General features: G+C 45.2%; 1 protein-coding gene across 5 annotated transcripts in view; it reads right to left on the bottom strand.

Moving 5' to 3' along the window:
* The window catches only part of YLPM1 (YLP motif containing 1), a 74706-nt gene extending 49295 nt beyond the window's left edge, over positions 1 to 25411 (bottom strand). For 3 of the 5 annotated variants that reach the window (XM_066627234.1, XM_066627243.1, XM_066627251.1), the window contains exons 1-4: positions 24326 to 25411; positions 9750 to 9989; positions 3881 to 4075; positions 1156 to 2459 (exon numbers count right to left, since the gene is read on the bottom strand). In XM_066627234.1, coding sequence (XP_066483331.1) covers positions 1156 to 2459; positions 3881 to 4075; positions 9750 to 9989; positions 24326 to 25324 — 2738 coding nt within the window. In that variant the 5' untranslated portion in view covers positions 25325 to 25411. The remainder of the gene's footprint in view (positions 1 to 1155; positions 2460 to 3880; positions 4076 to 9749; positions 9990 to 24325) is intronic. The other 2 variants (XM_066627269.1, XM_066627260.1) reach the window with 2 other exon arrangements.
* Between the last annotated feature and the right edge of the window lie 493 nt (positions 25412 to 25904).

The raw sequence follows: 25904 nt of genomic DNA, 5'->3' as shown, positions 1-25904 counted from the left end.
AGAAAAAAAAAGATAGAACCCAGAGGTTTTTGTAGTGAACTTTGAAGCTGGAACTACATCTCAGAACTAGTCTCTCCACTGAACAGCTGAAAAGGGGGAGGGGGACAAAATGGGATGATTAACTCTTTCCTAGAGCACCACTTTTCCTACTCCTTTCTAGTTGCTTTCCTCATATTTTGTTTGCTATGTCATATGGAAAAGCACACACACCCCGCCGTGGGAAGGGGGATGGAGAAGAGAACTGACAGATGTGGGAATGCTTAAGCACATCTACTCATTGCTTCTCTGCTATAAACTGCCCCCCCAGACACCACTTGTTAGGTTCTCATACATGGGGACTACCATTGAATGTACACTACTGGCCTGAGAACCTTTATTTTGATTTATGATCCATCTATAAGCTTAAAGCTGAACTATTTTAGAAGAAATAGCATTTATTTATTATGTCACCAGATTATCCCTTTAAAAAATTATCCACTGTGAATTCCAAACTGAATTTTTGTAATCAAGTCAGATTTTTTTTAATCTTTCACCATCTGATATAAATAATACACTAAATACAACAAAGAAATAATTAAGACTAAAATTCTATGCATACACACTTGAAGGTAGGACCCATTAACAACAGCAAGTCTTAAATCTGAGTAAGAACATACAGGATTGGACTACATATCATATCAGGCAAAACAACTATAAGAGACAATACAGTTCAGTCTGCTAGAAATCAAAATTTTAAAATAGATAACATTAATTTTTAAGAACCACTCTCATATGTAAAATGAACATTTGTTTACAAAGAAGTAGTGGAAGAGCAGATTATTATTTCTGATGCTGGATGATATTGAGTAAATAGGCAAAATACTATTGGTTGCCATAATTCTGCCTCAGGTTCCTTTTCAATAGGATCAACATGAAGGCAGATAAAGATGACTTTGAGCATTCCAGAATTATTCCAAAGGAATATTTTAGGTGCACCTATTTACCATGTGGTGAGTCACATGATAAAGTAGGAATGCTATCACTGGGTAGTGGCAATCACCATCAGCATAGTCACACAAAATATTACCATTCTGCATTGCAAAACTGTACTTGAAAATCTTTCCACTATAAAGTCACATAACCTGCAATGCTGTGTGAAAAGAGGGAAAAACCTACCTTGGGCCTCTTGGACCTTCAAAGAATGGTCCTCTGGGGGGCTCAGGAAACCCAGCTGACCTCATTGATTTGTTCTGATAGGTGGTGGTGGTGGTGAATGCAGATGATGACGACACTGTAGAAGGAGCTTTCACATCAACAGAACCTAATTCAGATGAGATAGAACCAAATGGCATTGCCTGTTTGCCCGGAGGCATGTAAGAACTGCGTTGATCTGAAGAACTAATGGACGATGTCACATTCAAGCGGTAAGGCATAGTGGCAGGTGAATCAGTACCTTTATTATAAGGAAAAGAAGCAGGGGATGGGGTAGGAAGCAGAGCTGGTCTGGCTGTCTCAGTGGTCTGGGAAGTGGCAGATAAATCAGAACTTTTATTATAAGGAAAAGAAGCAGGGGAGGGTGTAGGAAGTAGAGCTGGTCTGGCTGTCTCAGTGGCCTGAGAAGTGGCAGATAAATCAGTACTTTTGTTGTAAGGAAAAGAAGGAGGGAAAGGAGTAGGAAGCAGAGCCGGTCTGGCTGTCTCAGTGGCCTGGGAAGTGGCAGATAAATCAGTACTTTTGTTATAAGGAAAAGAAGGAGGGAAAGGGGTAGGAAGCAGAGCTGGTCTGGTTGCCTCAGTGGCCTGTGAAGTGGTGGATACATCAGAAATTTTAAATGAAAAGGAAGAAGCAGAAAGAGTAGGAAGCAGAGCTGGTCTGGACATATCCATAGTCTGGGAGGAGGCTGGAGAATCAGTTGTTTTGTATGTAATACCAGCAGAGGTAGGTAGCAGAGCTGGCCTGGTCAACTCTGTGGTCTGGGAAGTGGCAAGTGGGTCACTACCTTTAAATGTAGAAGAACTAGGGGTAGAGAAAAGAGCTGGTCTGCTTGTTTCAGTAGTCTGGGTGCTCAGAGGACCAGACTCTTTTGAAACAGGTATATGAGATGTCTGAGGACCAGAAGAGAATCCAATGGATGCTACAGGAAGTGTAGTTGCAGGCAAAGTAGACGATACAATGGGCATACCACCTTGAGTTGTCTGAGAATATGAAGCAAATGGAGAGGGCACAGTTGTACTCCCAGAATATTGACTGTTCATGTTCTGAAGGGTCTTTACTTTCTCCTGAAGGTGAGACTGAGTAGCTTTCATCTGTCCCTGCCACATTCTCCATTGTTTTTCACACTCATAAAGTTGATCTTTGTGAGGGTAGGACTGAAGTTGATCCTGCCACTGTTGAAATTCACGTTCCCATTCTTTGTAAAGTGGCTGGAACTGTTTACTCTGAGTCTCATAATGCTTTAGTTGCATCTCCACTGTCATTGTCTGCCAGAAAGACAAAATAAAAATAAAGAACACACTATAGGTTAGTACAGTGGTTCTCAAACTCTCTGGGAGAGTTTGAGAGCCACTAAGTCTTTGCAGGGGAGCGGAGAAGGAAGTGGGGGTGGAGAGAAGGCAGCAATGCGATCCCCAGGATCACGTCACTAAGGGGGCTGCAGGCACAGGCATTTATTTACCAGTCTCTGCTGCAGCCTCCCAGTAGTGTGGGAGCCCTGTGTGACTGTCCACAGGGCTCCCCAAAGTTTAGAAAGTGAAAGCAGAGCAATGGTGCTCCACTTCCAGTTTGCAACTGCAAACTGGAGGCAGAGCACAATTGCTCCGCTTTCACTTCCTCACTGAGCTACACTGAGGATGGCAATCTTTTAGTTAAAAGGGGCCAGATGTTTGGCATCTAAGGCCATAACCCTAACCCTAATCACTGAACCTATGGGTTGCCAAGCATTCGGAAGTCACTGTGTGGAGCTTGGCTTGGGAGATGAAGCCTCCTGTGTACTTTGCGGCGCAAACAGGGACTCCACAAGCTTGGGCATGTGGTGACTTGGGTAGGAGGCTTTGCCTCCCAAATTAAACTCCACAGGGCCTGATGACTTCAGCTGGAATGCTGGATCTGACCTGCAGGTCATAGGTTGCCAACCCCTGCATTAGAGCCTTGGAACCTGATTATTACATTTATAACAGAGGTGCCCAAATCCTGGCCTGGGGGCCACTCGTGGCCCTTGGGAACTCACAATCTGGCCTGCAGGGAGCCTCCAGTCCCCAATTAGCCTCTGGCCCTCCGGAGACTTGCTGGAGCCCACACTGGCCCTACGCAACTGCTCTCAGAATGAAGGCGACTGTTTGACCTCTCCCGTGAGCTGTGGGATGAGAGCTCCCTCTACTGCTTGCTGTTTCACATCTGTGACGCAGCAGCAGCAAAGGAAAGGCCAGCCTTGCTTCGCGCAAGGATTTTTATAGGCCTTGAGCTATTGCAAGACCTTCATTCATTCATATAGGTTCCATCTCTATTCATTTATGTAAATTTATTCAAATTTGAAATGCAAATTAATTCAGTCCTCAACACAGTGTCAGAGAGATGATGTGGCCCTCCTGCCAAAAAGTTTGGACACCCCTGATTTACAACATCAAATCTCTGCCCTCTTCCAACATAATACAAATTTGTATTCTGCTCCTACTGTATACATACTGCAGACTGTAAATTCCACTGAAGCAATGGAAGTAATTTCCATATAATCTATTTCAGATTAGGATGCTAGCTTCCAAATATTTTGTAGAATTTTCCACATGAAAGCAGTTGGCACTAACAGTTTTACCTCTAAGTCTCAATACGTAACTCCTGAACATTAAACTCAATGCTATATGTTAATCACAGTACTGACTTCAAATCTATTCCCTTAATGACTCACAGGCAAGTGTGGTGGTTGCTGTATGATCTGCTGATATCGACGTAGTATTTGTTGCAATCGTTCATGCTTTTGCATTATTCTCTGATACTGGAAACCCACTCGCTGATGTGGATGCTGCTGCCATTGTGTTGCTGCTGCCTGCAACTGCTGCAATCTCAAACTTTCCTCAGGATCCTCTGGTGGTTCAATGTTCAACTGAGGACACAAATAATTATCATGGAAATCTTGCTCAAATATGACATAGGAGTTGTACAGCTTTGATCACACACAATTTTACATACCTAGTTCTCTCAACAGGTTAAATGATTCTTGCACATCATAAATAGAAAAAATATGAAATAATACAAATATGAAGTGTTTCAGAGCATAAGGTTGTTCAGGATTATCCAAATTCTTTGGTACCTTAAAGTAGATTACTTTCTTAGTAAGAATCTCTTCTAGGATCTATTCAAAGTGCTAGTCTCAATCTATAATGTCCTAAGTAGGCTGGGACCAGGGTCTCTCAAGAACTGTCTCCTTCCATGCGAGCCTTCCACATGATAATGAAGTTCCCTCAAAGTTCCACCAGTTCTCTGACATTCAGTGGGTGGGGAGTATGACAGAGTTTTTCAAATGCAGTACCTAGACAGCAAAAACTCATTTGTTTAATGCTGCTTGCAGAGCTGCCCCACCCATGAGGCAGGATGAAATGGCAGCTACAAGTGGCAGGTGGAGGGTTTGGCAAACTGGTAGAAGATGCCCTGCATCCTATGCCTGCCTGCCACTACCCCTTGTCCACTGCCTGCATGGCCGCTCCACCCTGCTGTTGCTTCACCCTCTTCTTACTTGCTCGGGGAAAATCCATTCTCCCCTCCCAGCCCACTCTGAAGAAGTAGTGGCCTTTAATGTGAACACTCCCACCTCTCCCTCTCCTCTACTGCTTCTTTAAAGGAGGATGAGTGGGGAGGATCCTGGGAGCTCCCAGAATCCTTTCAGCCCATCCAGTTTTGAGGAACAGATGGGTGGTAAAGGCTATGGTGAAGCATGCATGAAAAAACAGGTACAGAACATGGATAACTGCTTTGGCACCACTTCTGCCAGGTGCCAAACAGACACTTATGCTTGCTTTTCAGTTAGAAACTAAAACTTGGCACTGAAAGAAAGCATTTGGCCTAATGCAATTCCTTTTGTCCCCTTGATTCTTTTCTTTTTTTCGCTTTTGAATGCTTTTAAAGTTGTTTTATTTCTGTTATAAATTGGTTGTTGTTGAACTTCGTAATTGTTAGTCATGTGAAGCATTTTTAAGGAAAATTTGTGATACAATATTTTAACCTAGTATGCAACAATGAAAACCAATGGGAGAATGTTACCCCTGAATTTTTAATCTATAGAAAGGGCAAAATAGACAGCAAGAGAGTTGGTGCTGCTCAATACTTGGTGTTGATTGCCAGATGCAGGGGAGGGCACTGGGATGAAGGTTGTGTCTGTTGTCTTATGTGCTCCCTGGGGCCTTTGGTGGGCCACTGTGAGATATAGGAAGCTGAACTAGACGGGCTTTTGGCCTGATCCAGTGGGGCTCTTCTTATGTTCTTATGTTAACACATCAACAATATAGAATACAACAAACAAAAAATCATTCACAGAATTCTTGTGAGTAGAAAATACCAAACTAAAAAAGCAAACACAACACTAGGAACACTATCACTCCCCTAATAAAAACTTTGATGGTGATCTTGAAATGCAAAAACAGATAGGCAATTATATTGATGAACAATGCAGGTGACTTCAATCATTCTATATACAATAAATGATTGTGCAGTGGAAGAGTTAGTTATGCAACCAAGTAATAGGAGAGAGATTACATTTCACTGGTGTGTACATTGTAGAACTGCTTGGAAACGGTGACCAAAGCACTATTAAATTCAATGTGTATGAGAATGGAAAACTGCCAATAAAATTCAAGAGTAGCATATTTAATTTTAAAATATTTAATTTTAAATAGTAAAAATTTAATTTCCTTTCCAAGGAAGCTGCTAAGAATACAAACACTGACGAACCAACTGTGCATTGATAAATAAAGTAGAAATGAACAGTTCACATTAATTTAGATATTATATTATTAAGAATATGTACAGACCATTTTTCAACAAAAAGGTTCACAAAACAGTTAAATATTAGAAACACAAATCTGGCCAGAGAAGGTAATGTAACTGTTAAATGGAGATATAAAGAGTATGCTATAGGATGATAACAGAAGCTACAAAGAAGCTAAATATTCTTTGCGTCTGCAGTAAAAATATTTTTACTGCAGATCTTTGAGTTGCTCACACCTAAACTGTTGCTTTTTGGGGCTGAAATTGAAGCACTTGGCTACAAAGAATGACATTTCAGAACAGACAGATGAAGAGTTTAGGATACCAAAGTCAAAAGGCATTCAACAAAGAAGAATTCAAATGTGAAACTGGTGATCTTTGAAATGCAACTAAGGGTCAAATCCTATTCAACTTTCCAGTCCTGGTGTAGCTATGCCAATGGGGTGAGTGCTGCATCCTGTGTTGGGAAGGTAGTTATGGAGGCCTCCTCAAAATAAGGGAATGCTTGTTCCCTTACCTCTGGGCTGCGTTGCAGTTGCACTGGTGCTGAAAAGTTGGATGGGATTGTGCCCTTAGGCCTCTAGACCAAATGTGCAGAAACCCATGTGGAAATCAGCATTTTCCATGGATTTAACACACGTTTAGATACAAAACCTGCACGAGTGTCTGTAACAATGAGTTTTTACCCAAGACATAAGCTGATTTAACTTTTTAATCCTTGAGTTCAGAATTGTCTGTATGGGTTTTGAATGTATGGTTGGCCACACATGCGTTTGTCTAGTATCTACGGGTTTTGAGTCTTCTCAGATGAGATGGTGTCCTAGATGGTCTCCCAGGGGACCCATTTGTTGCCAGAGCTCATCCTCTCCTTGTTTTCAGCTTTGAAAGGCAGCTGTCATCTTGTGGTGAGTAGGAAAGATGGATGTGAAAGCAGCATTTGCTAGATCTTTTACCTGACTGTTGATGGAAACAACTGGAATTCCAATTCTTCTAGCTACTACAATTCCTTGCCCATCTAAGAACTACTTCATGGAATCAGGAGTTGAGACCCTTCATAGACATTTGGAAGGAAGGGGCTGTCCAGACAGATCTTGTTGGAAGTTACCAAAATGTTAAGCAGTTCACTACATTTCAGAGAAGCTCAAGGACATGGGCTACCTGTGGGACCCTGAGGCACAAAGGAGCAAAACCGAGGAACTACCATACCGCCTCTCCGTGGCTAGGCGCTTCAGCATCAGATGAGTCATCCCAAGCCACAGGTGATGCAGAAAACCTGTTACTTGAACAGTAGATAACAGTAGCAACAATAGGTAATTCCTTCCTATCCCTATTCACTATGAAGAACAGCTTAGAAAGGTGCAGAGGGCAAGTGGGTGGATGGTAAATGCCTGAGCTTGGCTAGAAAGTGCAAAGAAACATTTTCACCAAATGGATGCGTTAACCACTAATGCCCAGCAGAGTGCTGGAATGCTATTCAAAATTGTGTGCGCAGAACACCCTACTGCAGTGTTTCTCAAACTGTGGGTCAGGACCCACTAGGTGGGTCACGAGTCAATTTCAGGTGGGTCCCCATTCATTTCAATATTTTATTTTTAATAGACAATGCTACCATGGTATGTGACTGCATTTGGGGAAATGTTACAGATCTGTACTTTTAACAAGCTACTATGTATATTATTTTAACAATGATAGTAAATGGGTCTTACTCCTGGGTAAATGTGGGTAGGATTGCAGCCTAGGATTATTAAAAATTGTCCTGCTTGATGATGTCATTTCCGGTGGGCCCTGACAAATTCTCATTTTAAAAAGTGGTTCCCGGTGCTAAATGTGTGAGAACCACTGCCCTACTACATTTAATCCAGAGATGCTGACCTACAGGCTAGAGTCACTTATCAGACTAAAAGCCCAAACCTGAGCTGCCTGTTGTGCTGGGACTGCCGTGGCACTGAAACGGCTGCTGTGGCATCCTGTGCGCAGCAGGGCAGCCATCATGGAGGAGGGCAAAAATACTCAAGGAACTGCTATACAGGCACAGGAGACAAAATGAAACAAAAATGTTTTAAGCCCTCACCAAAATGCCATGAGGGTGGGGGTAGAGCTTAATTCCTTGGTAGGGAGTTCCATAACTGTGGCACCACTACTGAGAAGGCTTGCCCCTGTGCTGCCATCCCCCTAACTTGGGAGAAAGACGGCACTTGCACGAAAGCCCCCTCAGATGACCTAAGAGGGCAGGCCGGAATATATGGGAGAAGGCGGTCCCTCAGATAACCTGGCCCCAAACTGTGAAGGGTTTTAAAGATCAAAATCAGCATCTTGAATTGGGTCCAGAAACAAATGGGCAGCCAATGCAGTTGCCAAAGCAGTGGTTTGACAGAATCAAACCACTTAGCTCCAGTAACCACCCTGGGCGCCACATTCTGCACTAGCTGCAGTTTCGGAACCATCTTCAAGGGCAGCCCCACGTGGAGCCCATTACAGTAATCCAATCTTGAAATCACTAGGGCACGGACCACTGTGGTCAGGTCCAATCAACTCAAGTATGGCCGCAGCCGGCGCATCAGCCAGAGCTGAGCAAATGCACCTCTGGTCACCTGACTCTCCAGAGAAAGCTGTGAATCCAGGAGCACACCCAAACTGTGTACCTGGTCCTGCAGGGGAAGTGCAACCCCATTCAGAGCAGGCAGATGACTCAGTACCTGCATCGAAGATTTCATGACCAAAAGGACTTCTGTCTTTTCTGGATTCGATCTCAAACTACTGCCCCTCATCCAGACCCAACCACCTCCAGACAATGCTCCTGGACTTCCACAGCATGGAATGAGATGGTAAGGAAAGACAGAGCTGGGTGTCATCAGCATATTGGTGACACCCCACTCCAAATCCCTGGATGATCTCCCACAGCGGTTTCATGTAGATGTTAAAAAGGACAAGGGACAGAAAGCACAAGGGACAGTACCCTGTGATACCCCACATTGTAAAGGCCAAAAGGCTGAACAAGAGTCCCCCAGCAACACCATCTGGGACCTGCCAGCCAGGAAGGAGCGGAACCACTGCAAAGCAGTGCCCACAATCCCCAGCTTGGCCAGACAACCCAAAAGGATGCCATGGTTAATGGTATCGAAAACTGCTGAGAGATCCAAGAGAACCAACAGGGATGCGCTCCCCCTGCCTAGTCCTCTGTGAAAATCATTCAACAGGGCAACCAAAGCTGTCGCTGTCCCAAAACCTGGCCTGAAGCAGATTGGAAGGGGTTCAGATAATCTGTCTCTTCTAGGACCCCCTGGAGCTGAGATGCCAGCACTGCTCATTCACCTTACCCAAAAAAGATTAGATACTGGTTGGTAGTTGCTTAGATTGGTGGAATCTAAAGGAGGTTTTTTCAGGAGGGGATGCACAATTGTGATCTTCAGGATCCTATAATCACTCCCTCATGCAAGGATGAATTTACAATGTGTTCCACCCAAATGGCCAGACCAGCCCTAGCAGATCAAATTAACCAGGCTGAGTAAGGGTCAAGCGGGCATGATGATGGTCTCAAACTCCAGAGGACCAAGTAACATCCTCAGGCTATAACAGTTGAAAAGAATCCATAATGATGGAACTGACATAAGCCATAGGGACAAATGACAAGCAAATGGTTCTCATTAACCAGCCTTGTGTTCTAAGCCTGCTATGACATGGGCACATATTTTTCAGCCAGCCCTTCCATTTCTTTAACAAACTGAAACAGGCAAATGCTGGAAACAAATCCCTATGAACAAACACAACTCACAGTGACATCTCTGTGTACAGCCTACCTTGGGCTCAACAGATGACAAAGGAAGGTCATCATCTTTGGAATGTGGTAATTGGGGTTCATAATGCAAGGTAGGCTCAGAATGGTGATCAGAAGAAACAGATAGTTCTCTTTCTTCTTGCTTCTGCTCAGGAGCATCATTTACAACTACACCTGATGGCTGCTGCTGGCCCAGTGCATGTGCTTTTGCCCTTTGCTGCAGAGTAAGCAGATGCTGTTGATACCAATACTGCTGCTGTTCCTATACCAAAGAAAAAAATATGAGAAAAGTACAGTAGTATCTATGCTCAATAGGCAAGATCATATCCTTGAATCTGAAGGAATTACATTAGTGACTGAAAAACGGAGAAAGAATCCAATTCTTAAACAGAATATTTGTATTTGCTTTAGAAAAACCTCAATTACTATAACTATTTTTATTACAGCTCCATGAAGATCTAGGTAGCTGAACTCATCAGAATTTTAACTGTTGAATGGGTTTTCAAGTGGCCTTTGTCCAAGTGATATTTATAACATTTTGATAGTTCTTGCTTGCTGTCTTATTATTCTTATTTGTATTTCAATTACTACAGTTTGTTTTTTGATGATTTCTTAAATCCTATGGTAAGCTGCCTTAATGACCAGTAACGGTGATTTTTTAAAATATATAAATAAATACAAAGAAACTGGGACAACTTTATAGCGTTTTATTAATGGGGATAAGAATAGGCCCTCAGTTTGGCTGTACTTGTCGTAAGAGGCGACTAAACAGCCACCGGGTAGATGGGACTCGTTAGCCTGGGAAGGCAGCTCATTTGAGAGAAGGAAAACTCAGATCCCAAACCGCCACTGCCTTGTGGCTGAAGGATGCCAACACAACACATACTTCTGGCATCATTTAGCTTATAGATACTTATAGTATATACATTACGAGTAAGATTTAATACATGAGGCTCAATCCTTTGAGATAGATTTTAAATATAACAAATACATTTAAGATCAGGAAAACTCTGCTCTGAAAAGACATGAGGCAATACTGCAAACTTGCTGAGAAAATGCTTTGTGTAGTGTTATTTACCCCTCAATGAAATACCTGTACATAATTTTCAAAAATCTGGCAACGGGCATTGATGAGTAAATCCACCCCAAAGATAGTAGCTTACCTGGCAGCACCCACTAACTAATTTGCCTAAGACTAAAAGGTTTCATTTATAAGCCCCTTTTCTAGACTTCCCCAGTGTTCAAACACCTGTTTCACTGTGAGAGTACAAATCTACACTTTCTGCTACTCTTAGCTGACCTGGTCCAGAAAGCCATAGTGCCACATTGAATCCCATAGCCTTACTGAGTGTCTTTGCTCCTCACTACCTTATACATGAGGAGAGGAACAATTCTACTTCCAACACTTCCTTGGAACAATTTGCCTTAACATCTAAATGCAGTAAATTCAGGTTGCAAACAACTCAAGAATTAAAACCGGGACACAATTCATTAAGCCATGGGTCAGCATGACATGAACTGGGCCAAACCCTTTCCCAAGAACATGCAGGTGGCAGGACTGAAGCAAATGCTCACACTGTAAACCTTCACATTCTGACTTCACATTCCAAGTCAGAAAATAATCAATCACACTACATTCTGCAAAGAAGTTTTTATAGGTATTAAAAATACCTAAGCACACTCACACTTCATTCGCTACAGACTGAAACAGAAACATATACAGTGAATTTGAGACGGCTTCCATTTTTTTAGCAAGTTGTTTTGAAGTCTGTTCGGGGGTACACCATTCAGTTCAGTTCAATTTGCTTAAAAATACAGGTTGAGACTAATTATTCCGGTGGGTTCCATTCCAAGCACTCATCTGGATGGTAAAAAATGCACTATAGCAAATCAATTTAAAAAACAAAGTTTCTTTCTGACTTAAAAACAGCCTTGCTGACCTTTTGACTCTAAGATAAGTCATTAAGAAGACAATCCATCAACCAGTCCTCCTCCAAGAGCTTAGAAAGCTTCACTCAGCCCCTCCCTTCACCAATACAAAGCGATTACCTTCTCAGGGGGAAGGGAGGGGTGATTGTCAGCCAGCTGCCCCCCCCTCATTAAGGAGGCTATTGTTAAAGGACTATTCAGTTTTTTAAACTGATTTTAAAGGGGTGAATTTTCCCTTTCTCCAGGGATCAGCACATTCCTTCTCATTTGCAGGGGCCATTCCTGTTGAGTCAAATCCGTATATAAAAACTCCGTGTATAAATAGGCTGGGCCTGTATAAGTTATCACAAAGCATTGTTCACCACAAAGGGTATTTTCAAGAAGCATAGAAAGAATGCATCCCCAAATTATCTACATTTCAAGTCTTATATCCTACAAGCTGGTTTAACCAAAAGTACAGTATGCACCAGGCTACAATAAACCTACGTTAAACAACTGCCTTGACAGGAATGGCAATGGACGGATTTACTGATTTACTTACCGGTAGTTCTGATTTTCCTAGATTCTACAACAAAGAGTACCATCTTTGAGACTATAGTCATAGCCAAACCAAATAATGCTAACACCATCTGGTAGTGCATCTGAGTAAAGGTGTCTTCCTGGTAAGGTTTAGGCTTGTTGTGACTTCCTATCTCTGCAGAAGCGGGGGGACCGTTTTCTATGGTCCGCCCCGGAGGCTAATGGATCTTGAAGGTTTCCTGAGGGCTCTGGGGGGTTTTCCCACTGCCAAGACTGGCGCCTCATCTGAGGCCCTGGTTGACCTCTGGAATAGGGAAATGACCAGGGCAGTGGATGAGATTGCTCCAGAGCGACCTCTGCCATGTCACAGACTCGGAGCGGCTCCTTGGTTCACTGAGGAGCTGCGAATGATGAAGCGGCAGGGCAGGCGTCTAGAGCGACAGTGGCAGAAAACTCCCAATGAATCCGATCGGACACAGAGTAGAGCTCATTACAGAGCCTAATCCGTGGCGGTGGTAGCAGCGAAGAGATCGTTCTTCTCTGCTACCATTGTGTCTGCTGACAGCCGTCCAGCAGAGCTGTTCTGTGTGGTGCGGGGCCTCCTTCATCAGGCCCCTCCAGTAGACCGGGAGGAATACACGGTCAGCCGCTGTGACGTGTTTGCGCAACATTTTGCAAATAAAATCGATCGTATTCGTTGCGACTTGGATGCCACATTGACAATGTCTGACAATGTCCCCTTGGCAATTGCTTGTCCAGTGTTGTGGGATTCTTTTCAGCTTGTACAGCATGAGGATGTGGACAGACTCCTTTGGAGTGTGAGGCCATCTGCCTGCCTGTTTGACCTTTGCCCAGCTTGGCTGATAAGAGCTGCCCAGGGTGGACTGGCTGAGTGGACGGGGAGGGTGGTCAACTCTTCCTTGATGGAGGGGACGTTGCCACTCGCTTTGAAATGGGCGGTGGTTCGCCCCCTCCTGAAGAAGCCCTCCCTGGATTCCACTGTGTTGGATAACTACCGGCCAGTCTCCAACATCCCGTTTCTGGGCAAGGTAATTGAGCGGGTGGTGGCGTCCCAACTCCAGAGGGTCCTGGATGAAGCAGATTATCTGGATCCTTTCCAACCTGGCTTGAGGCCGGGCTTTGGGACGGAAACTGCCTTGGTCGCCTTGGTGGATGACCTACGCCGGGAACTGGACAGAGGGAGTGCGTCCCTGTTCGTCCTGCTGGACCTCTCAGTGGCTTTTGATACCATCGACCATAGTATCCTTCTGGGCCGATTGGCCGAGTTGGGAGTTGGAGGCACAGTTTTGTGGTGGTTCCGCTCCTACTTGGAGGGTCAGTCCCAGATGGTGGTGCTGGGGGATGCCTGTTCGACACCCTGGCCTCTGAGGTGCGGGGTGCCGCAGGGTTCAATTCTGTCCCCCATGCTATTTAATATCTACATGAAACCACTGGGAGAGGTCATCCGGGGGTTTGGAGTGGGGTGTCATCAATATGCTGATGACACCCAGCTCTATCTCTCCTTTCCTCCAGACTCCAGGGTGGTGGTTGAGGGCCTGGAGCGCTGTCTGGAAGCAATGAGGATCTGGATGGGGGCTAACAAGCTGAAATTAAATCTGGATAAGACAGAGGCTCTCCTGGTTCGGAAATCCTCGATGCAGGTGCTGGACTATCGGCTTGCTCTGAGTGGGGTTGCACTCCCTCTGAAGGAGCAGGTCCGCAGCTTGGGGGTCCACCTGGACTCGCAGCTGCTCCTGGATTCCCAGGTGGTGGTTGTGGCTAGGGGGGCCTTTGCTCAGCTTCGGCTGGTGCGCCAGCTGCGACCGTACTTGGATCATGCAGACCTGGCCACGGTGATCCATGCCACAGTGACATCGAGGTTAGATTATTGTAACGCGCTTTATGTGGGGCTGCCCTTGAAGACGGTTCGGAAACTGCAAATAGTGCAGAATACAGTGGCCCTTGTGGTCACTGGAGCTAGGCGGTTTGACTCTGTCAGTCCGCTTCTCCGGGGGCTACATTGGCTGCCCATTCGTTTCCAGGCCCAATTCAAGGTGCTGGTTTTGACCTTTAAAGCCCTATACTGCTCTGGGCCAGGGTATCTTAGAGATCGCCTACTTCCGCACAATCTGGCTCGTCCTCTTATGTCATCAGAGAAGGCCTTTTTACAAGTGCCGCCGCCTAAGGAGGTACGTGGGGCAGCGGCAAGAAATAGGGCCTTCTCAGTAGTGGCACCAACGTTATGGAACGCCCTTCCCCTTGACTTGAGAATAGCTCCCTCTCCTGAGACTTTTCGGCGAGGCCTGAAGACCCTTTTGTTTAAACAAGCCTTCTGAGTTCATGGCCTTTTAAACATCTTTTAGTATTTTTTACAGGCCTGAGTCCTCTATGATCTGCTGCTTTATGCTCTTTTTATCTGACTTTTTTTATCTGACTACTGTTTTTATGGTATCTGTTAATGTGTTTGTAATATGTTTTTATTTGTTGTTAAATTATTATTATTATTATTATTATTATTATTATTAACAGTATTTATATACCGCTTTTCAACAAAAAGTTCACAGAGCGGTTTACAGAGAAAAATCAAATAACTAATGGCTCCCTGTCCCAAAAGGGCTCACAATCTAAAAAGATGCAAAAGTACACCAGCAGGTAGCCACTAGAAAAGACACTGCTGGGGTTAGTAGGGCCAGTTACTGTTCCCCTGCTAAAAAAAGAGGAGCACCCACTTGAAAAAGTACCTCTTACTCAGTTAGCAGAGGTTAAATTATATTTTAATCTGTTTTTAATATGTTGTAAGCTGCCCTGGGTCCCTTTGGGGAGAAGGGCGGGGTATAAATAAAGTTTATTATTATTATTATTATTAGTCTTAAACGATATATGTGTCCATTCTCAACACCATCTGGATGATGGGCATGGTCTTCATGCCTAATTAGTATTCCCTTCCATAAATTGTCTTTTAAATTAACTTTTTCACTGACCTAGGCCTGCTGCAACTTAATTTTCCTTGGATATCCATTTCAGCAGGGATACCTATACCTAACAGCCCACTTCTATCTAAATCCTAGCACAGCTACCGAAGTATCCTGTGGGAGATTTTTGTCTTCTGGAGGTCTCCACAGGGTAAGCCCCAACAGCCACAATGGGTCAATGTGGACCTGCGCCAGCGATATTGCTGGTGCAAGTCCACACTGATCTGTGCAAGCAGATCAGGCCCAGGAAAGGTGTTTTGATATGGTCTGTGCTGGCACTGCTGACCCTGCCCTGCTCCACCTCCTCCCCGCCAGAATTACCTGCTTCGCCGGGCCTTGCAATGACTGCTGGCATGCATGGAAAGGCTCTGGCCTTCCCACCGGCACACCTGGGACTTGCACTATGGCGAAGCTCTTTACAGCGCCTTGGCAACACTGTGCACCAGCGGAACAACTGCTGTGCACATGTTCTGTCGGCAGAGGCTCCAAATAGGATTGGGCCAAAGCACTTGTTACACTCTTGCAGTGGTGGAAGGGAACCCAACCAACAAGGCAGCTGATGAACCATTACAAACAGCTAGAAGAGATTTAAGAAAATGATTTTGTATTATTTTAGAAGGATTATGTTAATTTAAGGATCACAGCTCTGCACCCTATAGAATACAGCAATAATCTTGACAGCATAGACCTTAATTGTGGGACCACCAAATTTCCTCTTCATTGCCCCAAGGAAAATTTGAAACAGCCTGATTTTGGAAGTAGAAAACTTTTTGGGTGATTTATGTCCTTTCCAGAAAAAATGCTCTTTTAAATTGAGCCTTACTTATTCAACACTGATGACCTACTCTATTTATGAAAATGGTCTAAGACACTCATGCTTTCTTTGCCTCTTCATACAACTGTATGATAAATAATTCTATTTAGTTATCATTATTAATGATATCTTAATGCAAATCATCAGCTTACAAAGTGACTGTCAGTAATTAAAATCTAACAAATAAAAACTGAAATATAGTTCAAGATGTCTGAACACATTCTTCTTACTCCTAATCTCAAAACATGCAGCCTTGAAAACACTGCATGAAACGAAGTTAACTTTGTTTATTAGTACTTATTGGTACTTTACTCCACAGTCACAAACGACCATGGAGACAACTGGTGGAAGGTTCTGTTAGCTTTGAAACAGAATATTGTAAGACCTTGGCTAAAAAGAAGCCCTTCCTAGATCCAGACAACCCTGACCCATTTCCAATTTGCTATTTCTGAAAAAGATGTAGAAACCCAAATTCAGGCTTTCCTTCGGGTTCTGGCCTGGATTGCCTTGGTGGATGGAACATGCCTAGAACACAGCAGTAAATACCTGTTGGTTTTGATGGACCTCTCAGAAGCTTTCAACACCATCAAATATGGTATCCTTCTGGGTCACTTTGCTGGGTCAGTAGAACTGCTTCACTTTTTCCTAGAGGGTAAGTCTCAGAAGGTGGTGTTGGAATACTAACTACTATTTGGCCTTTGGACGATGAGGTCCGTCAGGACTCCATCTTATCTCCTACGCTATTTAACACTGGCATGAAATTTTTGGGAGACATCCAGAGGTTTGGGTTAAGATGTCATCAGGATGGTGGTAATACCCAGCTCTACCTCTCTTTTCTATCTGATTCTGGGAAAGCAGAGGAGGTTCCTAATCGGTATCCAGTGAAAGACTAGATGTGGGTTCAGTAATGGACTGGATGAGAATCTAGACAAGACAGAAGTGTTATTAACCAAGAGGACAGCCAACTTGCATTTTGGTATACAATATCCAAAAATACTAAAAATTTTGGTACAGTCTCTTCTGGATGGTGTACTACTGTGCTTTTTCAGACATGAACTCCAGGTTATGGAACTTCTTCCCCTTTGAGGCAATTTGGCCCCCTAGCTGTAAGATTTTAACAAGACCAAGAAAATCTGTTCAGACACATATTTCAGTTAAAGTGTGCCCCAAATGATATTTATTGTTTTTCCCTCTGCTCTCAGCTGGCTTCTGTTTCAGTTGGCCTTATCTTTAGGTTTATACATAAAAACACTTGTAGAAGAGTGTTCCCTAAAAGGCTCTGTCAGACTCTTTTTAACCACAGGAATTATAAAAGTAATGGTACAACTCCACTCTTAGCTCCTGCTGTTAGAACATAAGAAAAGCCTGATACACCAACTAAAGGTTCATCAAATCCAGCATTTCGTTTCCTACAAGTGGGCCAATCAGATGCTTACAAGAAGCCCACAAGCAGTACGTGAAAACAACTGCACGTGAAAACAACCCTTACATCATGTGCTTCCAGCAACTGGTATCTAGAGCAGAACCGCAGAAACTGCGATCCGAGGGCTGGATCTGATGTCCACACGGATCTGTCTGACCAGTGAGCTGACCTTTCAGTTCCACTCAGCCACATGTGATGTCCTCCCCGTTCGGAGGACGGGGCACTCTGGGCAGTCGTGTCTGCCCGGATGTCCTGTTGCATGGCACTCTGGGATGCCGAGCAGATGACGCGACTACCCAGAGCTGTCCTCCAAACAGGGAGAACATTGCATGATGGCTGACCGGAACGCTCGGATGCAGTCCAGATGGGGACTGCATTCTGGGCGCACAGCGCTCGAAAGTTGGAGGAGTGCCACTGATCTAGAGGTACAGTAGACTGACCTGAATATGGAAGTTTCATAATGAAAGCAGCCACTGATAGATCTATCTCCCATGAATTTGTCTAATACCCTTTTAAATTACCTAGGCTAATAGGCATCACTACACAGCAAAATCCATAAAATTAATAATGCATGACCTGAAGAATTCCTTTTCTCTGCCTGTCCTAAATTTCCTACCAATCAAGTTAATTGAATGACCTCATAATCTAATATTATGAAAAAATCTTTTCTCTGTTCACTCTCTCTACACTTCCCCTCCAGTTTCTACACCACAAACAATAAAGCACCGTAACAATTATTGGTAGAAGTTATAACTACAAAGCAGGGCTATATATCACAGTGCTAAAGGAATAGCACCACATACACTGCCAAATATTACTAGCCTTGCATTGCCCTCTAGCATAAACTCCTTTAAAGTAAACCACACACAAGCAGCACCTCAGATAAGCACCAGTCTGTGACATACCACCAGCAGCAACCTTAATATTATTAAAAATAATAAAGTGTTATAAAAAATGTGTTAGGTACAGTCATAGCTCCCTTCACGGTCTTTGTAAATTAATCCAGCACCCACAGTGAAGGAAGACGACAGATGGAAAAGGTCAGAGTGGTATTCTACTTCAGGATAAACCCACAACTGAAGGTGACAGAACGCCAATGGTTGTCACCTATACATCTTACCAAAAACCATTCTAACAACCCATAGTCCATTCTAGGCAATGATACTTCTGCAAGCCTTGACTGATACGCCTATCTGTGCAGTTCCCAACCTGAAACAGCCACATGCCACATGACAGAAACACAAACATGCAAACCAAATCCTGGAACAAATCTCAATGCCAAATCTCAGGTAACATAATAACAGGACTAACAACACCAGCTATATCATTAAGGGGCTCATTCACCTGTTCATCCTCTGATGTGATATATTCTATCAAATTTTTAAAAAAATTGTTGACTACATAGGACAAACAAAGCAATCTCTACACAAATGAATAAAGAGGCACAAATGTGAGATAAAAATGACAATATTCAGAAACCAGTCAACCTGCCAAAACCTTCTGCCTCTGGAAAATCAACATTTCACAATGAAGAAATTTCAAAGGGCTTCCTTTAAATCAAGTCTTCTTAAATCAGGGTTGTCAAACATAAAGCCTGTGGGTCACATGTAGCCCACGGAAGCGCTTTATCTGACCTGCATGATAGTTGTGCTCTCTGAGCACCACCATTAACTGCTGAGCTGTGAAGTGACACTCTGGCAGAAGTGGCACTGCTAAAAGGGCGGCCTGCATGACAATTGGGTGCTCCCGTATAATAAAAATATGATCAAGATTTGTGTGTTTTCTCCTCTGTAATTTGCAGCTAATGAGTTCCTAAGTGAGAAAAAAGTGCTTATTTCTGATCATCATCTGCTTACTGGCCCTCAGCAGGCACCATGAATGCTACTCGGCCTGCTGTATTAAACAGGTTTGACACCATTGACTTAAATCATACACAAACACAATTTAAATCACTGATTTAAAAATTGTTCACGTTGATTAGATGCTTTCTACATAAAAGTGCAGGCTAATAAGTTGCTATAGCCATACACATATTGATTTAGCCATTGTACTGTTCACATTTGCCATGTTTTCCTTTTTAAAAAAAATCAGCAAAGAGATTTCTTCACTTTATTCCCAGAAGGGGGTTCAATCCTAAGGTGCTTTTTACATTTGTGGGAGGTGATCTGATTGCACTTAGGGGTTGACATTTCTGCAGATCTCCCCTTTCCTCAGCATCTTCCTATGCCCCCTCCAAATAATCCACAATAGTCAGGAACAGATTTTTTGGGAGGTGCAAAACTGCCCATCCTCTCCTGAACAAAAAAAATCTCCTTTTACAGCAGAAGTAACTCAGAAGCAACAGAAGCAACTCAGGATACAACCCAGGATCACTGTTATGATCTGCAGCCATAACACGTTTTTGTAGATAGAGGCTCGCTGGAATCACCACTAGAACGTGTTACTTTCCATTGTTCCTGTCTGTCTTAATGGGCTCCTCTTTCTTTGTCATATCACTAGTCTGCCCTACCCCACCCCAGCCCACTTACAAAGTACAGAACCTACTGGGCAGATCCATTTCTTCAAGAGACTGAAGGTAAACATGCATAATCTTGGATTTGTAATGCAATAAATGTTTACAAGCAGAATACAGAATAAGAGCAAGAGATCAGAAAATTACTACGCAGAGGTTCCCAAACTGGGGCGTCACAATGCCTCAGCCAAGGAAGCCCTGTCTCTTCCCCTTACGGGAAAGGGTGATGGTAAAGGTAGCAAAGCGATTGCTATGATCATGTCACTGAGTTTTTCTTTACTTACATGAGGCAGTGCCAGCCCACTTGGGGGATGCAGGAGGCCTGCAGAGCCTTCTGCAGGGTTCCCCAAACCTTCAAACTATTGAAAATAGTAAAAAACGGACACTTCTGGTTTTCTTCACAAAACCAGCAGTTTTTTGTTTTTTTTTAAACTGCTTTCAGCAGTTTGAAGGTTTGGGGAGCCCTGCAGAAGGATTCAGCACTGCCTCAGGTAAGTTTTTTTAAAAACCCTTTTATCCTGGCGGTGGTGTGATCGTAGTGCCCCTCCCCTGCAGGAACTTACCACAGTTCCCAAACTCCTGGAAAGTTTAGGACCTGCTGGACTAAAGGGACACCCAGATGGATGACCTCTGTGGTGACTGGTCTTTATTTATCTTATCAAATCATAAAATAAGTACACAAATTATTACCCAGTACAACAATGAGCAGCCCAATCCTGAACTGCCCGGGGCGCCTAGGCTCGGTGACACCAAGAACGGCTGCCGCCAGATCCTGCGCGCCCCGGGCTACCGTGGGAGGCGCCTTAGGAGAAGGGGACTTTCGTCCCCTTCCCCCGGGTAAGGTAAGCAGCCCCGCAATGGGGCTACTCACTTTATCACCAACCTTAAAGGTGTTCATGTAGGGTGCGGAGCACTCCACGAGCACCTTGGATTCTGCGGAGCAGAGCTCCGTGGACCCCCCTCCCTTCCTCCCCTGGCACGCCTCCAGCCTGCCCCCTCCCCACATCACACCTCCTGGCAGCCCTCTCTCCACCCCTGCCGGCCTCCCCCCTCCCCGGAACGCCTCCTCCCCGCCCCTGTCCCTCATGCCGCAGCTTAGCAGTCCAGGAGACCGCCAAGCCACAGAAGCTGGGTGACCGCCCTGCACTAACCCAGCACCAGCCAGTTAGTGGTGCTAACAGGCGGGAGCCCGGCGGTGAGGCTTGCAGACGTGCCTTACGGCAAGTTTGCGACAGTGCTTGGCGGCACGGAGCCGTGCCACCAAGCACAGGATTGGGCTCTAAGAAGATTAGTCTCTTCACAGTTCTTTCATTACAAAGGAAATGAAACTTAATAAGAGGGTCATAAATTTAGTTCCAAGGACTGATATGCTTGCATTATGTTTAAATTTCATTTTAAACCAAGTTACTTTAAAAAGAAAAAAATTAGCTGAAATATTAAATCATAACACATGCATCAAATTTTTAAAATTCCATGCAATTTTTAAAATTCACTTTTTATCATTAATTTTATATCTATTCAATCAAAGGAAGGTTTCCAAAAGTAACTGTTGAACTAGAATGCATCAGGAGATTTGATTATATGTGCTTTGACTTAGGCACAATGAGGGATTTCCCCCCCCCAGTGTTTCTATTTTCATTTCAAACAATCAGACCCAATTAAAGTCCAACAGTACAGTATCTTCTCCTATGGTTTGCAAATTCAGATCTATCACTTGAACATCAATGCATACAAAATGCAATACAACTAAGTAACATTTTTCTTGAAGGATTATGCAAATCCTCTCCACCCCCAATTTATCAAAACTGTCAGTGGAACTTAAGAATATAAACTTTTTTCTAAACAGAATCCACTTTGGTTATGAACCAAGATCAAGGGTTATTCAAGATCTAACAAGTCTAAAAAGGTACAATGGATACTTAACTATTTGCCGCTTAGTATCTCAGGTTTCTTTCTGAAGTCTACACATCTTAAACACACTTACCTGGACATCCATTAATATTAATGAAATTTACTTCCAAGAAAACAGGCTTAGAGACTGTAGCTCTCAATGGTGAGGGAGAAGGAATATAAGAACATAAGAACAGCCCCATGGGATCAGGCCATAGGCCCATCTAGTCCAGCTTCCTGTATCTCACAGCGGCCCCACCAAATGCCCCACGGAGCACACCAGATAACAAGAGACCTGCACCCTGGTGCCCTCCCTTGCACCTGACATATCCCATTTCTAAAACAGGAGGCTCCACATACACATCATGGCTTGTAACCTGTAATGGATTTTTCTTCCAGAAACTTGGCCAATCCCCTTTTAAAGGCATCTAGGCCAGATGCGGACTATTCTGCTCAAGCTCAAGAGACTTCCTGTATCAGTATTACTTCACATCTTCTGGGGTTTAGCATATAAGCATTTAATACAAGTGTTAGGAGTTAGACTCTGTAGTTCAGTTAGGCCTTGAAAAGTATCCTGGAAACTGCAAACACTAAAAAGACAATACCTTAAGGCCAAATAATATGCTACAGCCTTCTACATGGCATGAAAGTACTTCCTTCCATGAAATAATGTGAACTGTATGCTTTAGTACAGGGATGTCAAAAATAAGGCGGGGGGGGGCAGATGCGGCCCAGGGAAGCTTTTTATATGGCCCTCAGGCTCTCAGCTGCTGAGCAGTGCTGAGGTGTTACTGCTGAAAGAGCAGCCCACTTGAAAACTGAGCTCTTCCATATCTTGAACATGATCAAGATACGTATATTTTCTCTTCTGTCATTTGCAGCTAATGAGTTCCCAAGTGAGAAAAAGTGCTTATTTTTGGTCATGAACTGTTTAATGACATCACTTCCTGCCTAATGACATCACTTTCAGACCTCAGCAGGCATCATGAATGCTATTCGGCCCTCTGTATGAAATGAGTTTGACACCCCTGCTCTAGTAGGTCATATACTTGTAGGTCGTACAAGCACACATATGCATTTAATAGCATGTACACACATGTGCATGTGAACAAGCTGCAATACAAGGACATCTGCAAGAGGGATCTGAAGGCCTTAGGAGTGGACCTCAACAAGTGGGAAACCCTGGCCTCTGAGCGGCCTGCTTGGAGGCAGGCTGTGCAGCATGGCCTTTCCCAGTTTGAAGAGACACTTGGCCAACAGTCTGAGGCTAAGAGGCAAAGAAGGAAGGCCCATAGCCAGGGAGACAGACCAGGGACAGACTGCACTTGCTCCCAGTGTGGAAGGGATTGTCACTCCCAAATTGGCCTTTTCAGCCACACTAGACGCTGTTCCAGAACCACCTTTCAGAGCACGATACCATAGTCTTTTGAGACTGACGGTTGCCAACACACATGTAAACAAATGCATACTTGTGAGTCAACTGCTAGATTTCATATCATTTCCCAACCAGAAATGTTTTATGTATAATTATAATTTTTACTATCACAACATAACTCCAAGAAAGCAATCTAGAAACCATGACCACCTTTTAACTGGGGGGGCACTCCTGTTTAAACCATTTCTGCCCAACATTGCATATATGTAGCAGGGAACCAAATGTGTACACATGTGGGCCACGTAAATATGGATCAATGAGAATATGTAAAATTACATCTTGCCAATTTTATCTTTTTAAGAACGTAAGAACCACCCCGCTGGATCAGGACATAGGCCCATCTAGTCCAGCTTCCTGTGTCTCACAGTGGCCCACCAAATGCCTCTGAGTGTTGGGAGAGTTAGGACAGTCAAAAGAAAATATTTCTTTACTCAGTGTGGTTAGTCTGTGGAACTCCTTGCCACAAGATGTGGTGATGGCATCTGGTCTAGATGCCTTTAAAAGGGGATTGGACAAATTTCTGGAGAAAAAGTCCCTCACAGGTTACAAGCTATGATGTGTATGTGCAAACTCCTGATTTTCAAAGTGGGTTATCTCAGAATGCCAGATGCAAGGAATGGCAGCAGGATGCAGGTCTCTTGTTTTCTTGTGTGCTCCCTGAGGCATTTGGTGGGCCACTGTAAGACAAAGGAAGTTGGACTACATGGGCCTATGGACTGATCAAGCAGGGCTCTTCTTATGTTATGTTTACTTTACCACCACAACAAATGGCATAAGTATGTCTCTGACAGCCCAAACCTATCCACTTTCCTGGGAGTAAGCCCAGGGACTTAGGGCCCAATCCTATCCAATTTTCCAGTGCCAGTTTGGCTATAATGTATACTCAAGGTAACGGGACAAACATTCCCTTACCTCAAGGAGGCTTTGATGAACACCTCCCTACTGCAGGATACAGAATGTGCCCCATTGGTATGACTGCAGCAGTGCTGGAAAGTTGGTTAGGACTGGGTCCTTACTCATGAGCAGACAGGCATAGGATTGGGCTGCTATTTAGTTTACTCCAGGCAACTCTGGCAGCCTGGGGATGGGATCCTTCATTCTTACCTGGGGAGTCATGATGGATGGGTCAGCACGTGAGGTGTTGTGCTGCTGGTTGCACCGGGCATCTGTGTCCTGGCCACTGCCCTGCCTGACCTCCTGAGGTTCAGGAGTGGGCTGAGAAATCAGGGATGAGGAAAAGTGGGGGTCAGGCTGGGAGACGGAGGGAGCGTTGGGCTGGACTGCTTTGGAAGATGATGCCTGGGGGGTGGGTTGGTACGGCTGGGCCTGGGGCAGGTATGGCTGGGAAACAGCGGAGGGGGGCTCTGAGAAGGCCTGTGGAACTGCCTGAGACAACTGGTAAGAGTGGGACGGCTGGGCGAGTGGCTGAGTCGAGGGGGGCAAGTAGGGCTCGGCCTCCAGGGCAGGCAGGTAGGGCTGGGTGGGTGACTGAGGAGGGGAGGACAGGTCCATGTCCATATCCATGTGCAGAGTGCTGGAGGAGGCCGCGGGGGCCTTCCAGTCGTCGTGAGCCTGGGGGGGCTCCACCGCCTCCTCTGCCCGGGCGAGGGGAGGGAGCGGGGCGCCGCGGGGCGCCGGAGAAGGCAGCGAAGGCTCGCGATGCTTGAACTGGTTCTGGTAGCTGCGGGCGGGCGGCGCGGAGGGCGCGGGCGGTTGCCAAGAGCCCGCGGGGGCAGAGGCGCCGGACAGGGCCGGGGGCGGCGGCATGCTCGGGGGAGGCGCGCCGGGCGGAGGGGGGCCGCCCAGCAGCACCGACTGCAGCTGCTTCTGGTGCATCTGCTGCAGCTGCTGGAGTTGGGCCAGGTGCTGCTCCTGCAGGCTCAGGAAGCCCGACGCGCCCGCGGCACCGGAGCTCGTCGAGGAGGCCGCGTAGCTCCCCGGCGCGGGCGTCGGCGGCACCACCGGGACCGGCGGCGGCAGGGCGGCGGCGGCGGCGGGCAGCACGGCCGGCGGAGGCCCTGGCAACGGTGGCGGCGGCATCATGGTGGGCGGCGGAGGGTAGGGCCCCGGGGCCGCCCCGTACAGACCCCACGCCGGGAACATGGAGCCGGGAAACGGATCTCAGCGGCGTCGACCGGAGCGAACGCAGCGCTTCCCACAGGCCGCAGTAGCGGTAGGCGGCAACGGAGGAGCTCGCGAGGGGGCACTGCGCATGCGCACCGAGGGCCCAGCGCAGCCGAAACCAGAGCGCGGCTTCCTTCGGTCCACGGAACGGAGGACGCTCAAAAGCGACAGCGCCGCCTGCTGGACCTCCGAGGCCTTTACACGCTCCTGGGGAGGAGGGCTGAGAAAGCAGGCAAGCGAGTGGAAGTGAACTCACTACAGTAGCCCAGTGTTTCTCAAACGGTAGGTTGGGGCCCATTAGGTGAGCCGTGAGCTATTTCAGGTGGGTCCCCATTCATTTCAATATTTTATTTTTAATATATTAGACTTGATGCTACCATGGGATGTGACTGCATTGGGGAAATGTTACAGCTCTGTACTTTTAATAGGCTACTATGTATATGCTTTTAATAATGATAGTCAATGGGACCTACTCCTGGGTAAGTGTGGGTAGGATTGTTAAAAATGTTCCCGCTTGATGATATCACTTCCAGTGATGACATCACTTCCAGTGGGTCCT

The sequence above is a fragment of the Tiliqua scincoides genome, chromosome 1, assembly GCF_035046505.1.
Source record: "Tiliqua scincoides isolate rTilSci1 chromosome 1, rTilSci1.hap2, whole genome shotgun sequence".
In the NCBI taxonomy this organism is placed as follows: domain Eukaryota; kingdom Metazoa; phylum Chordata; class Lepidosauria; order Squamata; family Scincidae; genus Tiliqua; species Tiliqua scincoides.
Note: the sequence above shows the minus strand (reverse complement) of the source record. Positions and strands in the feature narration are given on the sequence as shown.